At 39.1% G+C, this 22043-nt stretch overlaps 1 protein-coding gene across 1 annotated transcript; it reads right to left on the bottom strand.

Moving 5' to 3' along the window:
* Positions 1 to 1739: 1739 nt before the first annotated feature.
* rbms1b (RNA binding motif, single stranded interacting protein 1b) lies at positions 1740 to 21791 on the bottom strand. The gene is made up of 13 exons (XM_083921256.1): positions 21516 to 21791; positions 15581 to 15744; positions 13902 to 13960; positions 12429 to 12520; positions 8927 to 9084; positions 7636 to 7715; positions 6964 to 7079; positions 6097 to 6146; positions 5900 to 5987; positions 5558 to 5608; positions 4791 to 4901; positions 4572 to 4652; positions 1740 to 4142 (listed from the first exon to the last, which is right to left on the bottom strand). The coding sequence occupies exons 1-13, from the start codon at positions 21564 to 21566 to the stop codon at positions 4071 to 4073; spliced, it is 1173 nt and encodes a 390-aa protein (XP_083777382.1). The 5' UTR covers positions 21567 to 21791; the 3' UTR covers positions 1740 to 4070.
* Positions 21792 to 22043: the final 252 nt, after the last annotated feature.

The following is a 22043-nucleotide window of genomic DNA, read 5'->3' on the forward strand; positions in this document are numbered from 1 at the left end:
GCTTCCTTTTATAGATTATTTGATAGATTTTATCATTGCTTCTGTAACCATTTGTCACGTTTTTTTTTTCTCCACTTATGTTTTTAAGTATGTACCACCCAATTTCTTGCCGGGACCCTCTGGAAAACTAGATGATGCATAACAAGCAGAAGCTCACCCTGTAAACAATAAACTTCAAATATATGCATGCTATGTATTTTGAAACATTTTAATTCAAAGTTCTTGTGTTAGTGAAGTTAGTTTGTAAAGTCAGAATAAAGCAAAAAAATACAGGGGTTTGACACAACACCAAGAAATAAAACTGAAACAGTAAACTGAAAGATCAGCTGGTCAGTTGACAGAACATTAGTTGTACTGTAGTACCACCAAATTGCATCACCTCGTATTATGTTTCTATTATTCTGGACCAATGATATTATATTGATGTGTGCACCCTGTGTATCTACACTGTCATGATTGCAATATCTAGTCAAGCCAGTCAGGTCCAAGAAAGAGTGCTACAATATGACGACAATGCTGCCTTAATAATAACAGTCAGTATGGTCTGTCGTTAAGACACCAGTAGATAGGAAAAAGCACTTCCTTCTTCTCAAACTGCAGATTAAAAAAGGGTATGGATGTAGAATGCTTCCTGCCTAAGCAGGTGAGGGGGCAGCAGAGAGGCTGTTGTCCAGGGGGGGTAAGGGGGTATCAACTCCCTTGCTTGTAGGCGCAGGTGGCGCAAACACAGACAGCTGGAGCGTGAGTTTTGCTCCTCGTCTGGAGCTGGTGGCTTCCCGTAGGGTGGCACAACACCCTGCAGGGTACTGTGGGGACCCATCTGCCATGGCAAGGCCTGCTCACAGATGCCCCCATCCACCCACCCTGGTACCCATAACTCACCCTGATGGGGCCACGCATGTTGTCATTAATACCATGCAACAGTGTTTCTATAATACCTTACCAGGTCCTTACTCTATGGGTTGAAAGCAATTCAGAAATACTTGTGGACAAACTCAACAGAGCTATGCTACAACTACATTAACATGCTCAGAGGAATACATTTCCTTGGTCAGTGCTGATACAAAGCTGAGCTCAGTTATTATAATTGATGGAATAGAGGACTGCAACCATCTAATAGCTATGCACAGTAGTGTGGGATAGGTGTAGTGTATGTATTTTGTTGTATTTAGTTATTGTATGATGACGTCACATTATAAGGAAAACATCTCCGTTGATACATCGTAACTTTTCAGTCCATGGCAGAATATCTTGTCTTGCCAGCTGTGAGAGATCATTTATTAATAATTCACAGAGTGAATATCTGATATATTGGTTAATGTATGTGTGAGGTGGTAACTGTCACATCAGTGGAGTCTGCTATCTTGAACAAAAATGACAGCCGTGACCTCTGTCAGCTGCTGCGTTGACGGGGGAACAAAACAGATGTTTCTTTTTCTTCTTCCAGTTTTGTGTTTTTGATCTTCTGTCAATGTGAAAAACACTCAAGTATATTTCATCAACCCTATGTGTAAAAGGAGAGAGGAAGATAAAGAGAGAGACTGTGCTTGGATGTCAGTCCTCCGAAGCTGCAGCCAAGCTCCAGTAACAACCATCATCGTGTTAAAACTAACTGTTCAACTATTAGAAAAAAAAATACTGGCACAAATGATTTATTTACATAATTTCGTCATCAATCCAAGGTTAGCTACCGGGTATAATCAAACCATAACACATAAAAGACTGGATGTATAATGGAGTAAAAGTTGAATTTTTTTTATTCAAAAATGTCAAAGAAATTAAAAGAATAAAGCTTAGGAAACATTCTACTGAAAAAACAAAATTCTTTGGCTTTAAGAAACACTACAAAACAAAATTTACAGAGGAAAGTTTCCTTAAACTGTACATACAAGTTACCACTGGCAATTGTGTGGCACAAGTAATAAAAACAAACTTTCATTTAGCTCTATGAAAATCTCTTATTTCCTCAAGCTGTCTGTACAACAATCTTTATAAATTATCTTTCATATAACTTAATGACTGTTCAACATGGTGGTTACTTATATGAGCAATTTTTCTTATATGCACCTCTGCAACTCTTGACCCCGATACTATGGCACTTGGTTCAGACACTACTAGCAGCATTGACCTCACAAGACAGTATTACTTCTCAGTCTCAGGCTTTACACAGAAATCTCAAGTATCATCACAGCGACCCTTTAAATTTGTTGCACGCCCAAGCTAACTACGGAGGAAATGCTGCTGCGAGTTTGTATAGACCCTCGAAAAAGCAACAAACAATGTTTGTTTAAAGGAGCACAGATCCAACGAACACCAAAACGCTTTGTTGCCATTGTTGGTCTTTAACATTTTAAAAATCAGCCTCTGAAATCTATTGCCATAAAAGCAGCAGCTCTTTAAAACTATGAAACTGAATGTGTGAATGAGTAGAAACAGTTTGCCGCTCACCCAATCATAACAATAGCACATTATAAAAAAAAAAAATAGGTCTCATGGTAAAGGTATTTAAAACAACCTATAAAGGAAACAGTTTTGTGTGGCAAGCTCCTGAGCGTGGCATTTGGTCTGGAAGGGCGGGCTGGACCTGCTAACCCGACCTAGTACAGAGGAGAAAGAAAACTCTGAGGTAGATAACTGGTCTGACTGACCACCAGGTCGGATCACAGGCTTATTGAATGATAAGCAAATAATCAAAAAGCTTCACTATAATGTTGCATTTTCCATTTTTCTGTATGTATGAAATTAACCTGTGGCACTTGTTGGATCCAGGCCTTCCTTCATGCTTACGCGCGTCTCTATTGTACTGTACTATGAAACTGAATTATAATTGTACAAAAAAAAGGCACACTGTCCAAGCTGCAATCTAGTTTGCAGGGTCACTTGTGTCGTGGTTATAGAGCCAAATGATTTCCTCAGTGTACTAGCACACAATCTTTGGTGAAGTAAACTACAATTGAACGTGCCTAGCTTGGTTGTTTCCTATCAAAGAGTGAGGTGCAATAAAATATACATATTCATCTCATTTTACCCCCCAACTCGCTGAACGTTTGCCTAGGTTCTATTACAAGGCTTTGAGAGTTGTGTTTTTATGCACAATCATAAGTCTATGTTTTTCTGTTAGTTTTTTCAAATAAAACTGAAAAAAGACACACCCCATCAAAAGAACAATCAACATAACCCAAAAGACAAAAACACAGCCGACAAACAAAATATTTTTGGCCCTTCTCTATCCCCCACCCCACCAAGTTCAATTTCGGCTATTCTACAATACCAAGTAATCACAAAGGCAAGATTCAAAGGGTAAAACATTCCAATATCCAGACACATGAGAAGACATGTAAGGTCTTACTAAATAAATAGTACATCCAATACAATTATCAGATTGAGAGGCATTTGCATTTTAAATCTAAAATTTCTTCTACTTTTCTACCAGTTTTGAAAGGGGAAAAGCAATAACACATAGATGTCATAAAAAAAGTCCTACATAGGTAATTTCCAAGGCAATAGCTCTCAACATGTTTTGCTTATTGCTGCTCTCTGTGGTGGTCTTCACAACAACTGTATAAAATCTATGAAGGCAAATTTTAATCAGACAGCAAGGTCATTCTAAAATATTGAGATAAATCACTTTACAAGAAAACAACACATAACACTTCACCATAGCAACACTCACACAGCAAGCACAAAAACATATATTTAAAAAAAAAAAAAAAGGTCTGGGTGAAAAAAAGTCTTCACAAAAAAAAAATCTGGAAATATTACCAAAACACATTATTTACTATCATGCACTTTGAACACAGTCACGTGATTCTTCCTTGTATTCTGTGTCAATCCTTGGTAAAAAATAAACGCTTAGTATGAAAATAAAACTTTTTCAAATCTTTAAAAAAGAAAAAAAAAATTATATATATTTCAAATCATTTGATGAACTTCGGATATTATCTCCGAAAAGTATACCAAAATAGCCTCACTTAAATCTTTGCAGCACCTGTGCAAAACAGTGAAAAGATCCTTGGCATCTGTTGCATTTGTAGACATGATTGTTTTAGCTGCAGTCCAAATGATCAGCACTACTTGGTTTGTTGGTAGGAGTATGGGGAATGATTGCTGGATGAGTCCACTTGTGACTGTGCACCATTTTCCTGCAAGAGAAAGTAAAATAACAATGAGCTGTTGTTTTAAATTGGTGGCGATTTCCCATGCATTTTCATTTATTTATTATAAAACAAGTCAAGGTGCTATTTAAACACTGTGAAATTATGTAAATGTTCAATCCACAGAGGTGGTGATGGTCGAGATGTCACAGCTTTTCTATATATAGGTAGAAAGTGCTGCTAGAGTGTCGTTACAGTCATTCTCTGGCTGATGAGGAAGACCTGGAAACACTGACCAATCAAAACAGACTAGGCTTTCCACTTTTAAAGAGACAGGCGCTAAAACAGAGCATTTCAGACAGAGGGTGAATACAGGTATATTCAGACAGTACAAGAAAAAAAAAAAAAGCAGGTAAATGGGTTGTAGTAGAAACCCATAAATACAAGAGTGAACCTGAAAATTAGTATACCACCTACCTCTACAGGAACATTTGATGTCTGCATGTGTGCATACTGAGGGATATATGCTCCTTGCATAGCTGTGTTGGTGGCCATAAACTGCACAATGGAGAGAGGGATTGAGTTATGTAGTGAGCACGCTCTTGATCTGCACACAGTTCAATGAAGCACTTGTAGTCATTCTCAGATAAGTATAATGTGCGAACTTATCGCTGATCTCATGCAGAGTTCTCTCACCGTTCCTGCACTGCCCATAGAAAGGTGACTCATCTGCTGCGTAAGAGGGGCCATCATAGAAGTAGGCTGTAGTGACATAGATGGGTCCATAGAGGGAGATATCACAGTACCCTGGAAGTGTGAGCAGATGGGAGGAATGTATGCAGCTTCGACACATACAAAGTCACTAAGGGGATTTTCTTCTGTAAAACTGAACTACTGGTAAAAAAACAAAAAAAAAAACTTCATAACAATGATAGAAATTCCTGACAATTCTCCAAAATATCTAGGAAGTAAATGTATAATGACTTTTGCAGGATTGGATTTCAGGGAAAGAGATGCTGAGTAATCTTAGACTTCACATCTAATGCCCACACCAGAAGGTGAATTGTCACAAGTTGAGCAAGTTGTCTATTCTTGCCTGGCCTGTTGCATCAAGCAGTGTTTTCTCATCTATGCTGGCTCATTCTTTAAAGAAAGAAAGGACTCTCTTTCTCTCTAAATTCAAACCCATCTGCTTTGGCGAATATTCGGCATCTGCCATCAAATACACAGCTCTTCATTGCCTCTCCAAAGCAGTCGTTTTTTTACATTCCTATGCAAACATTTAAGTACTGTAAATCCTCAAGGATCAGGGTCACCTTATGTGTAACTACTACTCTCCCATATTGTGTCTGTTTACAGAAAAAATGTTTCAATCCTGTTACAACCTCAGAGGGAAATGTTTTGATGAAATAAAAAAAAATAGAGTTGTGATAAGGACAGTGATGATGAGATTTTGTTCTTACTGGGTGCTGCATGATGTAGGGTTGATGAGACACCCAGGATGGGTTCTGCACCTGGAACATCACACAAAAACACTGTAAACACACCGGCATTGAACAGCTGCTATTTCTAGAGATCACATGCGATTGTGACTGGCAAATGAAAGGCCACTGTGCCCATTGTCACATATTTAACTGACACTTCCAAAACCCCAGAGGACGAGTTTCAGAGTCCTGATGACACATGGTTTATTAACACTATAGCTGAGCTACTATATGTATAACTGATGAATGAAATGTTGTGTGTTTGTTGTAATATTACAGTATCAAAGCTGCATATCCATCATTAAAGAGAAGGATTCAGACCTGGTATGTTGAAACCGGAGACATGTAAGGAGACATGGATGTTTGAGCAATCATCCTGTTTGAAATACTGTATGCATGTGGGAAGAATCTGTGGGCACAGAATAAAGAGTAATTTAATAACATAACAAAGTTAAGTACCATGAAATATATACTGATTACAAGAGTGCAATCTAATCTGTTGTTGGACAGTAGTTTACCCATTTTGCATAGCAGCTGCACTGGGGTCATATGTGAGTGTCATTCCAGCCTGGGAACAAAAGAAGGCACAGGTTTGGCAACTTAAGTGAAGCACGCAACACCAACACTTCATCATCTGACAGACTATTGTGTGTCCACTGAAACCTAACAGAGGGCGCCCTGGACTATGCAAGGCTTTATAACTAAAAGCAGGGAACATTACCAGGATCGCGACTAAAAGTGTGAAAGATGACACATGACTCTTCAGCGACACTTAACAATATTTTTGTTTATTTAAAGAATCCCCATTAGCTGATGTCAACTAAGCTAACATCAGCTAATGGGGATGTGGATGTATATATACACATATGTATATATATACATACATATATATATACATACATATATATACATACATATATACACACATATGTATATATACATATATACATACACACATATGTATATATACATATATACATACATATGTATACATATATACATGTGTATACATATGTATATATATACACACACATGTATATATACACACACATATGTATATATACATATATACATACACACATGTATATATAAATAGATACACATATACATACACAAATAGATACACATATGCATGTATATATCTCATGCACTTTGAACACAATATATATGTATATTGTGTTATTGCAATAAACCATTTGGTTGAAAAGAAATGTTGGCATCTCTGAGGTGATTGTACAGCTGAACCTTTGCTACCCTTTGCTAAAGTCACTTTGCTTTTTTCCTTAGGTTGTAATATGTGTTACACTATCTGTTGTTTATTATACCACATTTTTAGTGTACCTGAAATGTGTCCTTTATTATTTGGGGTCAGGTATAACACTTACCAGTCTGGAGTCAGCGTCCCTTCCCCAACCGCGACCATTAAGGGCAAATTTATTCTGACTTTGTCGCTTTTTTTGTCCACCATCAGCGAACTTGCACAGCAAAGGTTCAGATGGTGCTAAAGAGAGATATATAGTGAGAGAATAAAATAAAAGGTTTGTTTTAAACATTATCACATACACACTGCTGTTAGTCCTTGCTACCGCCACTCACTCCCTGAAGCCTGGGAGTGCACATTTACTAGCCAGCCCGGGAATGCAGACATCTAATTCGACAGCTGTGGAGCTGTAATCCCATCCCCTTCCGAAAGGAGGCAAGGCCAGCAGAGACTATTTCAGTCTAATAATCCAATTAAAAAGCTTAGAGAGGGAGTGGAGGCCACACAGAGCAGCTCCCTCTCTCTTGTTTTCTTTGTCTGTGCTCTGCCACTTAGGACTGAGTGAATATGAGCAGCAGTCTCACTGACTCTCGCTGGGGGCATGAATCAGTTGGCTGACCACTTCATCCTGCCTATACAACAATGTCCATTAACACTGTACGCATTATAGTAATTACAAGACAAATCCTGTTATTTTCTTTGACATATTATTTTCATGGCATGGCAGTTACACTACATTAAATGTCTGGAGTGCATACCTGTAATTATGAGATAATTATACTGTATGTCTTCTTACCTGGAACACCTGCAGGTGTCTTAATAAACTTTCCATTGAAGTGAGAAATGACTGCATCACATTTTTCAGTTGACTCCATCCTGAAGTTATAAAAGACACAGAGCACAGCTACATCAGTAAGAACTGCAGAAATGAGGGTGAGTAGGTGCTTTCCAAGAACATATTCCTTTCTGAATGGGTGGAAGAGGTCTTTCAGCCCAAACGTGTGCACATGTTGTAATTAACTTGAAAACTTGCCATGCACATCCATCAGTGCACACCCACGCACACTAACATTCCTATGATGCATTATGATATTTGTGCTTTGTCAGTCATGTCCAGGTATTTCAGTCAAACGTCAGGTTGTGCAAGCACGACTGGTGGAAGCCAGATTTGCTGCTATAATTAAATCACCCAGTCATTGTGAAACTATTTCTTAAAGGAGTTTCCGTTTGTCCATATGTGAACTGTTCTCTCCGCCTTGCTCTCGATCACATAGCTGCGTGTTTCGAGGTATTCATTTAAGAAACCTATTCTGCGTTAAACTGCATGGGGAATTCATGATGAGAAATCAGCAAAACCCAACATGTTTTAATTATTTTAAGCAATTTGAAAGCTTTTAAAATATCACATTATCATTGGAAGGTGGTATTTCTGATACACTAAATCTTAAACCGTAAAGTTAGTACTATTGTATCTCAAATCTAAAAAGGCACATTTCCCATTTTGACATTGTTGCCTAATGTTTGTAAAAGGGGATATTACCACCTCCAAAATAGCTTGAATCAATCAACCTAGTTGATGAATCGTTTGACAGAAAAATAGAATTTTATCGTTAAACTAATTGAAAATGCAGAAAACACCCTTTGTTCTCAGCCTATCAATTATGTAGATGTCATGCTTTTCTCTGTTTTATATCATATTAAACTGAATATATTAGGGTTTTAACAAAACAAATAATTTAAAGACATTACCGTGGACATCGAGGAGCTGTAATGGACATTTTTCCCTATTTTCTGACATTTTATAGACCTAACGATTATCAAGAAAAACATTTGGCAGATTAATTAATAACAGAAAAAATAGTTTATTGCAGCACTTTTCCCTAATTCTTGATATCACTGGTTGCAGAGTCATGTTTCTGTTTACTGCTGTAAAAGGGTCTCTTTATTTAGTCTACTCTCAATGTGTAATATTTGACATTGTTTAAAGGAATTGAGGTTAAAATGCTATGTAGCGCCAGTAAGAAACTGTCTCTCAATATTATTTCAGGAAAAGGAGTCATTGAGAGTAAATTACACAAGAATCTGACCTCGCAAAGCCCACTCCTCTGCTGCCTCCACTGGAGTCCCTCAAGATGCGCGTGGATATGACCTGGCCAAAGTGCTTTAACATGTTCTCCAGTTCCTGCTCATCTATAGACATAGGCAAGTTGGAGATGTACAAGTTTGTCGGGTCTTGTTCTTGTTGCTGTATAGTGGAAAAATAGGGAAAGAGGAAGCCAGAGGTAATATTATTATACTATAGTAAATGTTTGAAACACACCTGGAAAAAACACAAAGACATTTATTTGAAGTATTCACACTGGCTTTAGTAACAAGGAGGAGGAATGGAGAGATGTCCCCACAATTACATATAATTTATCTCTGGGAATGACTTCTAATAGGCACATTAGTCATGGGTTAATATGTCTCTGCTTATCTCTGCTTCTTCCTGTCCGTCTCTGTTGGAGGTTTTAGTTAGCAAAGGGTCACTATGAGCAGTGGTGAATAGAGATTTGCATGCAGTCCACAGTGGCTAGAAGCTCACATCAGCTGATTTCTGGCTGTATTTTAATAGCATCAGCAGAAACATAAGACACAGCTACGAGTCCCTGGGGAGTGGCCTCCCATCATTAATATTCATCAGCGTTGTGTTGTTCAGAGTCAGCTACAACGACATTTCTGAGAACTATAAGTAATACACTGACAGAAAAATCTACATTTATACAAAATGTTGAACAAACATTTAACAAAACCTGTGAAATGAGTTTGATCAAAGGAGCTGGTCCTGAACACATAAGGAAGGAGAGATGGGAGGATGGAGTGAGGGGTGCAAATATGTGTTTCAGCACCATGGCTCTGTGCAGCTCTTATAACTCACAAGAGAGCAGCAGACCTTCAGCGATACTCTTAACTGATTTTCACACATGGGCGTGTACAAACATGCGTATAACATGGGCTGCTTTTCCGCTTCACCTTTTAGGCCTTTAGTGGCATAGTTGCATATTTATGCTGACTGTCCCCTAAATGGTCCAGTTAGACATTATACGCATGATACATTTTGACCTGGTTTTATTGTTACATAGTTTCTATTCCAGAAGAAGGCTTGAGGGTGAGTCGATGGGGTGAATTGCCATGTGTTTAATTGATGCAGTATGCAACCCGTGTTTCAATACTGACTCATTTGAAAGAAAGAAAACCGACAGTATAGTCTGTGTGAAAAACCCTCGGAGGAATGCAGTGACAAAAATATGGCAGCGAGATAAGACATCCGTCTGTGCTTTCAATGGGTCACCGCCCATCAATCAGTCATCAGCTGTGACTGACGCACGCTTGTGGAAGACGAACATATAAAGATAGGTGTGGCTAAGGGAGGGATGTTGCTCTTTGCCTTGCTACAGAGACAGGCTGAATCCAAATATTCACCCTCGTAGACTGAGCCGTCAGTCGTACGTACTGTGACGTGGTCATCACTGTCATCTCTTTCACTTCCACTACAATCATGTACACGGTAATTTCTGCAGAACTTGCCTCTTATTTTTTTTCTTAGCCTATATATTGGGCATTACTTTGCACAGCTTTTGTAGGATATGCTGCAATAATACAATTCATTTTAAGTACCTCTTGTATATACAGTTATTTCACTATTGTAAATATTCATATCAGTAAATTAAAATTTGATAAACACACACACACACACACACACACACACACTTATGCTATATTTTTGTATCATGATGTGGTTGAATATTCTTTCTGGGGTGCCTGATTCAAGTAACATTTTACATAGTAATTGTTTTACGCATTTATAATAAGTTTGTTTTTTTCTTTAGTCTGTAATTGGGAAAAACTATATCACGTTCATATTGCAGTGAAATAAATCAGTGAAGCCTGGTAAAGTCTGCACTCTGGGCGGACACTCTTTAAGTCTGCAGACACTCTGCTTGGGGCTTCTTATGAAGTGGATGAATTATGGATTTGGAGAGCTCTCAGCATTTGCAGAATTCCCGGGACCACGCCTGCAAAGGCTGCGAGTCTTCAAGTGTAGTAAGATCCGGATGGTTTTTTTTATTCAGCAAGGGATACTGTAAAAAAATATCTAACAGTATACATTTTTAACTTTAACTTAACCAGGTGATATTACATTAGAATAAGCATAATTTTTATGCTAACAATGGTGGTATTTAGAGAAGGGCAGGTGCTGCTCTTCCACTTCCTCTGCCCACCTGCTGATCCAGGGACTGGACTGGGACTTTCCAGTCATAAGAAACAATATAAAACAATGCTGCACCTCTATTAATGTCATTCGCAAAACTTGATACAACCATCTAAAATAATTCCACTATATGCAGTTTTGTCTATATTAATAATGTCTTGTTAAAATGTGCATTGGGTGAATCCTTTACAAGCAAACAGAGAAAGGCAAGCACACAATTAAGTATCACATTTAAATAACATATGGAAAAAAGAAGGGAAACTCTTATCTGGCCACTTCCCACCACCTGCCTTTAAAATAATAATGAGAGAAAGCCCATTGAGGATGCCTGGGCAGATAAAAAAAAAAAAAAACAGGAAAAGGGACCTTTGTCAGAGAGTCTATTAAGCCCAAACAAGCTTCAGCAAATGTGAGAATAAAGCTGGAGTGAAAGGCTCACACTTTATAATGGCATTTACCTTCCACAATACAAAGATTAAACTTCAGCATGCCCCTCTAAGCAGCTCTATTTTAATTAAAAAAGTAAAATGGGTGCACAGAGGCATGTCAAGAAGCCTTACAGATCTCCAGACAGGGAAATGAGGCCAAGGGTTCTTTCTCAGTGCTGTATGGGAACTAATTTCCCCCGACTGGTTCCTGTTACCATAACAACACACAATTATTTACTTCCTTTTCTGATGTCAGAGAGTGTAGGAGCCTAAAGTAATGCAGTTTTACTTTGAAGCCACTCATCTCTCCTGTATTATGCTGTGAAGAAATAAAGCTGGGTGTGTAGTGTATTAATGACCGTCTGTCCACACAACACTGGGCACCATTAAAGCAATAGTTTGAACTATTTCTTTAACATGGCAATCAACTGTAACTCCAACTTGTCCAGTGAATACAATACATTTGGATATTTGTATGTTCTGCGATTTTTTTTTACATATTTGCATATTTTAAAGTTTAAGAGTAAGTAAAATTATCTTTCAGGGAGATACTAAATGTATGTGTAATGGTGCTTTGGAGGAGGCAGGAAAACTATTCTTAGCTCCTGGACAGGCTTACTGTAAAACCATATCCACATGCAGTGAGCAACATACACATTCCATACACATACATATGCCCATATATTCACCGTTTTCAGCACATGCTCCCTTCATGGTTCAACTCTCACTGTCACTTAAGAGCAATGTTTGGGGAGCATGCACCCTGCAGTCAAGTATTCCAGTCCTGCTGCTACTTAATACCATGAAGATTATGTTGAGGTTGCCTCACCAGTCAGTTGGAGGATAAACAGTTTTACTGGGTGACTTGTATGTGTGTGACGTCAGGATTAGGCCGTAATGAATCCTCACCTTTGCCATCTGAGCTTGGACACCAGTGGTCTTCAGGGCAGCCACGGCTTTCTGAGCTGCAGTGGGGCTGTCAAAGTCCACAAAGCCATATCCTGAGGAGACAAGTAGAACAGTTAGGGCAATATTCTACAGCCAACACAAATAAATGACTGAACCTCTGATGCATGGTCTGACCTATGCCTCTCTGTGGCGGGTGGGGATGGGGCGTGTGTTTATTAGCAAGTATAACATATTACTATGTGTTACGATGTGAATTCACGGTATACATTTACACTTCTGAATTATATAATGTAGGTCCATCTGACTGTGTGTATTTTATGTGAGCTTTGTATGCGTGTGTGGAAGTGGAGCTAGAAAAGCGCTGAGGATGCAGATACCAGTGTGACATTCATGGCTCAGGTCAGCTCTTTGTTCTAGGGGGTACAACAGGGTGAACCTATAGTCCCTAACCTCTGCTGTAGCTGCTATATTTAACCCTTGTGAATCCCTTTTAAAAAAACGTTTTGTTTCCTTAGGGGGGGAAATGGCTGTGTCTAAAAACTGCCATAAAATACTATTTTCCAATTTCATTGAGTTTAATATTTTTAAACTTCAGTCCTGATTATCACTACCAAGCACTTTAAATGCCAGATTTTGGCACTGATTTGGAAAAAAAACATAATCACAAAAAAGGTAATTATCTTCGATTATTTTCTTTCTACTTATTGATAGATCATAGCTAAATTATGTTGAATACAGTACGGCTCTTTCAGTTGAGAAATGTCACATTGTTCCCAAAAGTCTAACGTAAATCCTTTTCTTACTTATTACTAGGAGTTCTTGATAATTATGAAATTAGTAAAAATACAATTTTGCGAGACTCGTGTTCACACAAAGTCCCTGCTCAAGCCATCTCTGGCTTTTATTGAAAATTCTGTCAGAACTTTACAAGGTTTTTAACAGTGTCCCTTTTCACTGAGAGCCGTCAATGAACTGGCATCTGTTTAATCCAGAGGACAGTGACAAAGCACTCTCTTAATCCCATCAGCACTAGACAGAATCAGTAAGTCCCTCTTTAGCGAGATGGGTAGTCTACTAGAAATGGACCAAGACCAACACCGTCACTCAGCAGAAAGAGGAGGAGTCGGCCACTTCTTCCCAGGAAGCACCCACAGCCAGCAGTGACACACCAACAGACAAGGGCTGAGGCTTAAAATAACATGAGCTGGGAGGCAGCTTTAAGCAGCCTGGCTGTCTGTTTCCTGACTTGCTGGATCATCTGACTGCATAGCTGTTGAATGACTTCATCTTTAGATAGAAGTCCCACAGTGGATGTCTACCGATTTTTGAGAAAAGGGTAGTGTAGTTACTTTCCCTCACTTTGAGGTGTTGAAAATCCTGCAGGGCACTTCATGAAATTTCTTGATGTATACATAAATAGGGGAGAGATAAAAGAGTGGGCGGGGTCGGAAAGAGAAAAAAAACGTCACACACCTTTACATTTGTTTGTAGTCTTGTCCAGGATAGCCTTTGTTGACACAATTTTGCCATACCTAGGGGAGGAGCAGAAAGGTGAGGCATTGTTAGCTGGATCATGTACCAGACAGAGCCAGTTATAAAACACACAGGGAGGGTTGAGCAACAATCTATGACATCATGGTAAAAAAAAAAAAAAGAAAGAGAAACAGGAAGTGGTTTCCATGGGGTGCTGAAAATCCCCTCCATCTAAGAGTAAAGCCAAACAGTCCCTTTTTAAACAAACCACTGTATCGAACTTTATACAGAGTCAACAAAGTCTCTTTTAGGAGAAGATGGTTCAGTTGGTATCAAAGAGGGAGTCATCTATATGTAAAGTTCTGACATGATTTATGTTTTCATTTTATATCTAGAAACACTGGTGAACTGTATACGACTTTCATTTTCTGGCACATTTTTTTTTCACTTACAGATGCTTGTACGTATGTGAAAACCACTACCTAAGGAAACTCAGAGATTATGACATTTAAAACTCTGGTCTGGTTAATGTTTTTTTATACACAGAGTCTCAATAGCTGTCTTTTTTCCTTTTTTAAAATAAATTGTACGTTGCCATTTTATCACTAGCTAAAAGTCACAATAAATAACATTTCAATAAAAGAGTCTCATGAAAATTGAAATTGGAATAGCAAGTTTGATTGGGAGACAGCTATGTCCCCTCTGTAATCCTTCACACAACTGATTGGCTTTTGGATGGGCAGAAAGTTCTTCATCATGTATTTAATTTATTTGTTGTACCGTTCTCAATCTGTACAGCAGTTTATATTACGGAGAGTACGTCTGTCTGTGCATAAAAAACAAATGAAAATGAATGCATTTAGGTTGCTCTCTCTAATAATATAAAATATAAAGGAAATAAAACACAGCGTCACTGTTGAGGCCAATGTCAATGTATATTTAATATATATTATTATATTTCTAATCACAGAAGGAAGCAATGGCAGCTTTGTGTTGCAAAGTCAGTATTGCATTGTGAAGATGGGGGCCTCAGAAAAAAAGCAAATAAAATATCTGAGGCACCAGGGTGGTCTCTCTGCTTGGCAAATATAAAGCATTCAGAGCACAAAGAGAGCTGTGGACAAGCCTGGTGCTGACAGTATCCCTCCTTTATCCACACACATGATATATGAAACCTCTGCTGCTGTGCTACACATGCGCATCACATAAGCTCTGTACTTGTGTGGTTTTCAGTATACATTTTTCATGTCATATTCAAATGAAGCCTGCAATACTGCTGCATTTATTATAATCTCAAACATACACATATGAATCCATAGTGCTCTCTGCATGGTCCAAAACTACTCTATTCTTTATATGAACATGATTTCATCTTAAATTCTTGCTTTGAACATATTCCATTTCAATTAGGACTATTCAAAGTCCGTGTATTAGAAAGGAAGGACATTTACTACAATAAATGACAACAAAGGAAACACTATTTTCTGATCTTTCAAAATAATAAGTTGCAACTGCACTTGTAAACTGGCATATTTACATCTTGCCTTTTACTTTTTCACACCTTATTTGTATTTTAACAAATGTGTGTCAAAAACCGATTGCCACAGAAAATATAAGTAGGCCAAAAAATCAATGGCTGATCAATAGCACATAATAATGAGAGGAAGTGTGGTACTCACGGCTGACAGAGCTTGACCAGGTCATGGTCTGTGGTTGAAGGGGAAAGGCCTCGGATGTAGAGGTTTGTTTTGCTGAGCTGGTCCCAGCCTGCAGTGCTACTGCTGCTGCTGTTGTTGCTTGGGCTGGGTGGAGCCATTGGGTGTGATGATGGGGCAACAAGTGGCTGCAAAAGGCAGGGAAACACAAAAAAACTAGGTTGAATTGAAGATAAGGCTGGGTGGTAATTGAATAATATCGTTTATCTTCATGGCTCAAAGTTCTCAACTCTAAAAGAATGATTCACCTCTGACCACAACCAGCATCGCTAATCGGTGTGGTTGGTGTAGTCAGAAGTGTGCTTCTGATGTCACAGTGTACTGAAGGACTCTGGAGTACAATTATACATCATCAAGGTGAAAAGTTAAACCACTGGGGGTCAGCATAAATAAGATTTTCAGGGAGGGTTAAGGTGCTTTTAAATAACTAATTTTGCGCGCACAACAAGCTGTAGACGCAATATTGACATTATCACCTTAATTTACATGTCCAGCAGAAACGGAGTAACATTAGCATGCATTTAGAGTCATGTTTCATGGCAACCTTATGAAAGGAAGACCAATACTAAGGGCTAGGCTAAATCCTCTAGGTTATATCAAGAACTTCAGTGCAATGAAAATAACGTGGAAGGATCAGAATGTAAAGCGTAGTCCAACTTATGTAAATATTGCGGTAACGTAGTTTGGCATAGTGCTAGACCCTGACATTGGACATATTTGCGTTTTTTAGGTGTATTGTACTGGCCGATGCGGGCTGCTGCGCATGCCAATACCCCCCCCCCCCCCCCCCCCCCCCCGCATTATTCCAGTCCACAGGCAGCTCTGTGTTGATGGAGACGCCTTTTTTAAGTTCAATAAATGTTACTTTTTTTTTTTTTAATTGAGACTCGTAACATTTGTTATCATCACTGTGTAATTCTTATGATGCAAATTGAGGGCAAAAAAGTAGAATCTGCAGTTCATATCCATCATCGGCTAAGGCTGATGAAAAAAAACCATCATCGGCCCTTAAAAATCCATATGGTCAATCTCTAGTTTGGCAGGTGGTTTTTTGATATTGTGACAGAAACAATATGGAATTACATATACCAGTATTCCCTCTCTTTAGGTCTATTTTGCTCCCCATCAACCCCTGAGGGAAATTTCTAGTGATTGAGCTGCAAAAGCCAACACTATTTACATTAGCTATCCGCAAATTGTTTCTGTCTACTGCTTGGTGCTGGGTAGGTAACGTACAGTGCGTTTTCAGAGCTTTTTTAGAGCTGAAAAAAAACTGAATGTTGTGTCTGGATATGACGCTGATGTGGTGAGAGTGAACCAAACCAGGAAAGTTGTGGGCTGTAAAACCAAAAGAGTTTAATAAAAGACGCTGAAATGTTGTCTGTGGGTACGTCACTGCAAGCGCCCCCTTTCACATGCACATTGTCATTTACCCAATGGTTAATTTAACAATATTGATTACAGCAGCTTTAAGTAAGCCTTATCCTTGTCCATGTCAGGACAAAACAACAACCTGTTGCAAAATCTCTACACTTTACACTTCTCTAACAAAAAAGGAGGGAGATACAAGAGGAGATAACATGATTAGATGCCTCTCAGTGTATGCTTTCACATATACATAAACCAATAAAGGCCCACTGTGTGTCCTCCACAAGTCAGGTATATGTACTCATATGGGGGGGTGAACTATCTCGACACTCCATCATTAGTATCAAGCTGGTTTCTGTCCAGTGTGAGAATTAATGTTTTACAGAGAAGTGATCCATATCTGCAGAACAGAATCTCCATCACACCTCCGCGGTCAGCACAATCAGGGTCCACAGGGGCTTGTAACTCTGACATCAGTGTCACACTGATGTTATACTTCCTCAGGGTGTCGAATATGGTATTTGCAGGTCAACATAAACAATCATCTCTGGTGTAGTGCCTGACTTCTTAACCTTAGCACTCTCATTAATGACCAACTTTATTTATATGCTCTGAATGGTTTGTATGACTTCTGGTACGAAGGTATTTCTTTTCTTATTAATTCAAGAAGAAAAAAAACAATTACTATTTTTTGCCCTGAGACTATATAGAACACAGTCAAAAGCTGCCACTGCAATTTTCCCATGCTACATGCATTTTTCTAAGTCTAAGTATTGTACTTATAATAGCTGCAGGGCCTATCTTTCCGAGGGCAAGGGGGGAAAAAGCGGAAATCCTTCAGTGATTGAGCAACTTTGTGCTTATTTACAAGACGCAGATGTTATAGTCCAAGAGAGCTCTCCCCTCCAGGGATTTGTCTTCTTCTTTACTATCCAGCACTGATTCCCCCTCCCCCCACCCCCCTCTCTGAGGATTCACAAGCTGAGAGGAAGCTGCTGGAATCCCAAGCATGAAGTGGTGACAGGATTGAGCAACCCAAGTCTGGACTAGAGGATCTTCTCTTGTGACTGACCGGTCAACAGCCTCACATGCCGATTGATGGCACAAGACCTCATTTCTTCCACCATAACAACAAGTAATCTGCTCTCTTAAGCATGGCACAAACTTAATTGTTTCTCAAATAAAAATATGTAATGGATTATCAGAGAAACTGCTCATGCTCTTCAGTAATTGCCATAAAGACAACAATAATGTTGATTGTAGGTAGTCACAAAATCTTCTGAAGTTCTTTGAAAACAAAATAAAAAACCCTAAACAGCCTGAACAATAATAAATGTGAAAAATTGCTCACAGTTGCTCTCATGACTAGCCCTCATTTACAAACAACATAACCGTGGCTAAAGTGAATATCCTGATTGTTATGAGGCTGCCAGGAAACATGGATCACAGATTAGGCTTTCCTCCAAAGAAACATGATTTATTCTTTAGAGGGATAGTTATTATTTTCAGTGGGGTTATATGAGGTACTTATCAATAATAAGTGTATTACCTACATTTAGTCTGGGTTGTCGGATGTACGTAGTGGTTATTTGTTTTGTAGGGGCACCATTGCTCTATCTGGGGCTTGGCACTGCCCACGACAACTATGATTAGTTTAAAGAAGTACGAACAGCCTAGAGCGTTTTATTTTTCAATATCAGAATGTTAACTTGTGCAACCACGCGATACTTAAGTGCTGGCAATGTGAAACTACCTATAGTTGATGGCGGTCAACACTCCCCCAGTTTGGAGAAGCAGGCAGTACGACAGGCACAGAAGCTAAGCAATGTATCGCTGTGGATGGAGGCAGCAGCCTAGCGTATTTTAGCCACCTGAAGATAAGTTAAGAGAATCCAATTTTAGAATACCTTAAGCATTTTACCTTGCCTTCAGACAGCCCTGTTTAAGTTTACACACAGGGAAACTGAAGCTAGTTGCTGGTCTACTGCTGCCTCGATTGGTTAGTTAGTTCTTTTTTTTTTCATTCATTCATCTTCATTTGGCAGTTTTAAGCCCTTTACTAGATAGGACAGACAGTCAACGGGGTGAGAGAGAAGGGGGAGACATGCAGCAAAGGGCCGCAGGTCAGAGTCGACCCTGCGGCCGCTGACTCGAGGACCTTCAGCCTCTTTACATGGGGCGGCTGCTCCAACCACTCAGCCAGCAGCCGCCCGTATTGGTCAGTTAGTTTGTGTTATTGTATGAGTTCTGTGTTTTAAAGGATTGGGAACTGACAAAACAAAAACCAATCGATTGAGGCAACAGCAGACCAGCAACTCCTGTGTTCTACAAGGTAGAACTACTGTTTTTGTCAATGGAATCCAGTGGCTTTGACAAGAGCGTAGATAACAGCTCCAGTTCTCCTCGCGTAAACCTTGATGGCAAGGTAGAGCTATGAAAGACTTCCAGTCCGAGCTGATTAACTTCCGGTTTAGCACTATGCTAAATAAATAGAGGGTTAAATAATTAAAGCTCTTTGAGACTTTCCAAAATGTTATCAGACATAATTGATTATATTCCGATATTGAAACGAGTCATTTGGGGAAGTTTCTACGCTCAAAACAAATGATCCTTACTTGTGAATAGCCAGTGATGTAAACACACATCTTAACAACGGTGTTAGTCCCAAACATGTTGCTGGTTGGCTAATTGTTAATTCCCATGTGATGCTCATTGGCTCGTCTGTGTTTTTTTTTTACAGAAACATAGCAGTTTCGTGTCACAATACCAGACAAATCAGTCAACTCTGTGGAGTGGGCAGGTTTTAAGGTTCCAGGCAACTCATCCACAGCTGTAAATTGCTTAGCTTCAATGTCGGTACTCCTGCCTGCTTGTCCAAACTGGAGCTGCGGCGACCGCCATCTAATGTCAGTCATACAATGACTACAGATAGGTAGCCTACTTCATACAATCCCCACTTAAAAGAAATAAATAAAAAATATAAACTACCCCTTTAAGTTACTCAATTGGGCACCAAATGTGAATTACTCTGATTCCAGTGGTGCCAGTGGGGCTAAAGTAAAGGTGGCAGATTCTGTGTCATCATACCAGTTCTGTGTTGAGAAACTGCACCTTCTTTAACATGAAAACTACATTTCTCAATCTTCGTAGGGTTTTCATCCAAACAAAAGAAATAAAACAAATCTGCAATAACAACTTACCCCTTCTCAGCATAGCAAAAGAGCTATTCTTAAATAGGTAAACACTGATTCGTGAACACACCCTGAAAAAATGTAAAGCTGAGGCTACTCCCTACTTATAAATTTCAGGCAGACACTATGGAGCTCAAAACTGTATATTTCATACATATGTATTTATATTACCCGCTTAATAACTTGAAGTGTAGGGCCCGGCATGGTAAAACTAAACACATCTAAAATCAATGGGGATACAGACAAAAGCCTGTAGATCCAATACAAAAAGCTACATGTTGTATTTATATTTAGAAAAATGACACATAATTACATTCAAGCAGTAGTTTATAACATGTAAACCAACTCAAGACAAGCCAGTCTTTAAAGAGAATGTGCCCCGAGATCCACTTTCAGTCTGGGATTCGGGTGAGTGCAGCTTCACGTGAATAAGGTGAATTTAATTTTTCATAGGCTAAATGAGCCTTGGCTACTCAGATGCAGGACTGTGAGAGACTGTGATAGAGGGAGAGGACGTCATCTTATCAGCCAGCTCCAGGCCGGCAGAGCCCGTCATATCCGAACTGGAAATACACACAGGGCTTCCAGTAACAGGCCTCGCCCATGGAGCTATACAGCCACAGGATAACAGCATGAGCACGCCACAGTAAATATGCTTATTCAAATCGTTTGGCTAAAGGGAGTTTTAAAAAATCTATTATGTAACCGGGACAAAGTGAATTTATCAGTGGACAGTTAAGTCATCCATGATGTGGAGTTATGTACAACACATAGAAACCTAATACTGCAAGAAAAAATTAGGGTGTCTGAATAACATAAGTTAACAATGGTGTACTGTAAGTGAGTGGCAAAATAGAAACCAACCAATGTTTACTGGTTACAAAAAGGAAAGTGGAAATTGCAAACTTCGATTCGGTCGAGTTTCTTTAAAGCGGTCTTCATTGGCAGCTCATGTGTCCTTCATTTATAATCCAATATATACAACTAACTATTTTGCTATGTGGCCACTATACATCAACGGAGGTCTTAGGCCTGTGTCTCTCCAACAGTGTCGGACCTGGACCGCAGCCCGAACAGCAGCAGCAGCAGCAGGCATTCTCATTATGCATAAGTAGCCTCCTGTACGTGAACGTTTCATCAAACACTGTAACACAACACTGCCATTTGAAATCAAATACGCGAAGGAAATTAAGTTTCCTTTCTGTTTTAGTGCGTCGACGAATATGTAGCCAAAGTTGTATTAGGCTATGAACTGCTGTCACCTTTTTTTTTTAGCGACTTCCATAAGTCAACTGTGGGCTTAAAATGTCTGAAAGCTGTTCAAATATGAGCGTATTTACCTGTTTGCGATACGGAGTCCTTAGTGGGTTTCCAGAATTAGCAAAAATCATCCTTAATTTGAATAGGGAGGGTAGTTTTTCACTTAAGCTACAATGTTTCTGTCGAAATACATCAAACTCCTCGTATAAGTCGAAAATTATTTCACACGGATATCCCCCTTACTCCGTTAAAAGACACAAAAGCAGAATGCTATACATAGTAGCTGTATACATATCCTTAATGTCGTCGACTATCCGGCAATAGAAACCTCCGTAAATTGTCCCAACTTCGATTGCCCAGCCCCGTTTGTTTGACTGGCTTCATTGATTTGCAGTCAGGGCTGCGCAGGACACGGTGGGAGAAACCATTCGACCGTCTGGTGTAGGGGTGGGGTTTTAACAATTTTGCCAGAAATACACAATACTTTTCATCTGTTAGCTCTAATGAAGATTCAAAAGTACATTTGTATTATAATAAAATTGTATCTAGCATTTATATTAAGCTTCACTTCCTTTTGTTATCTGAACACATAATATAAAGACAATGTT

The sequence above is a fragment of the Echiichthys vipera genome, assembly GCF_963691815.1.
Source record: "Echiichthys vipera genome assembly, chromosome: 10".
NCBI lineage: Eukaryota > Metazoa > Chordata > Actinopteri > Perciformes > Trachinidae > Echiichthys > Echiichthys vipera.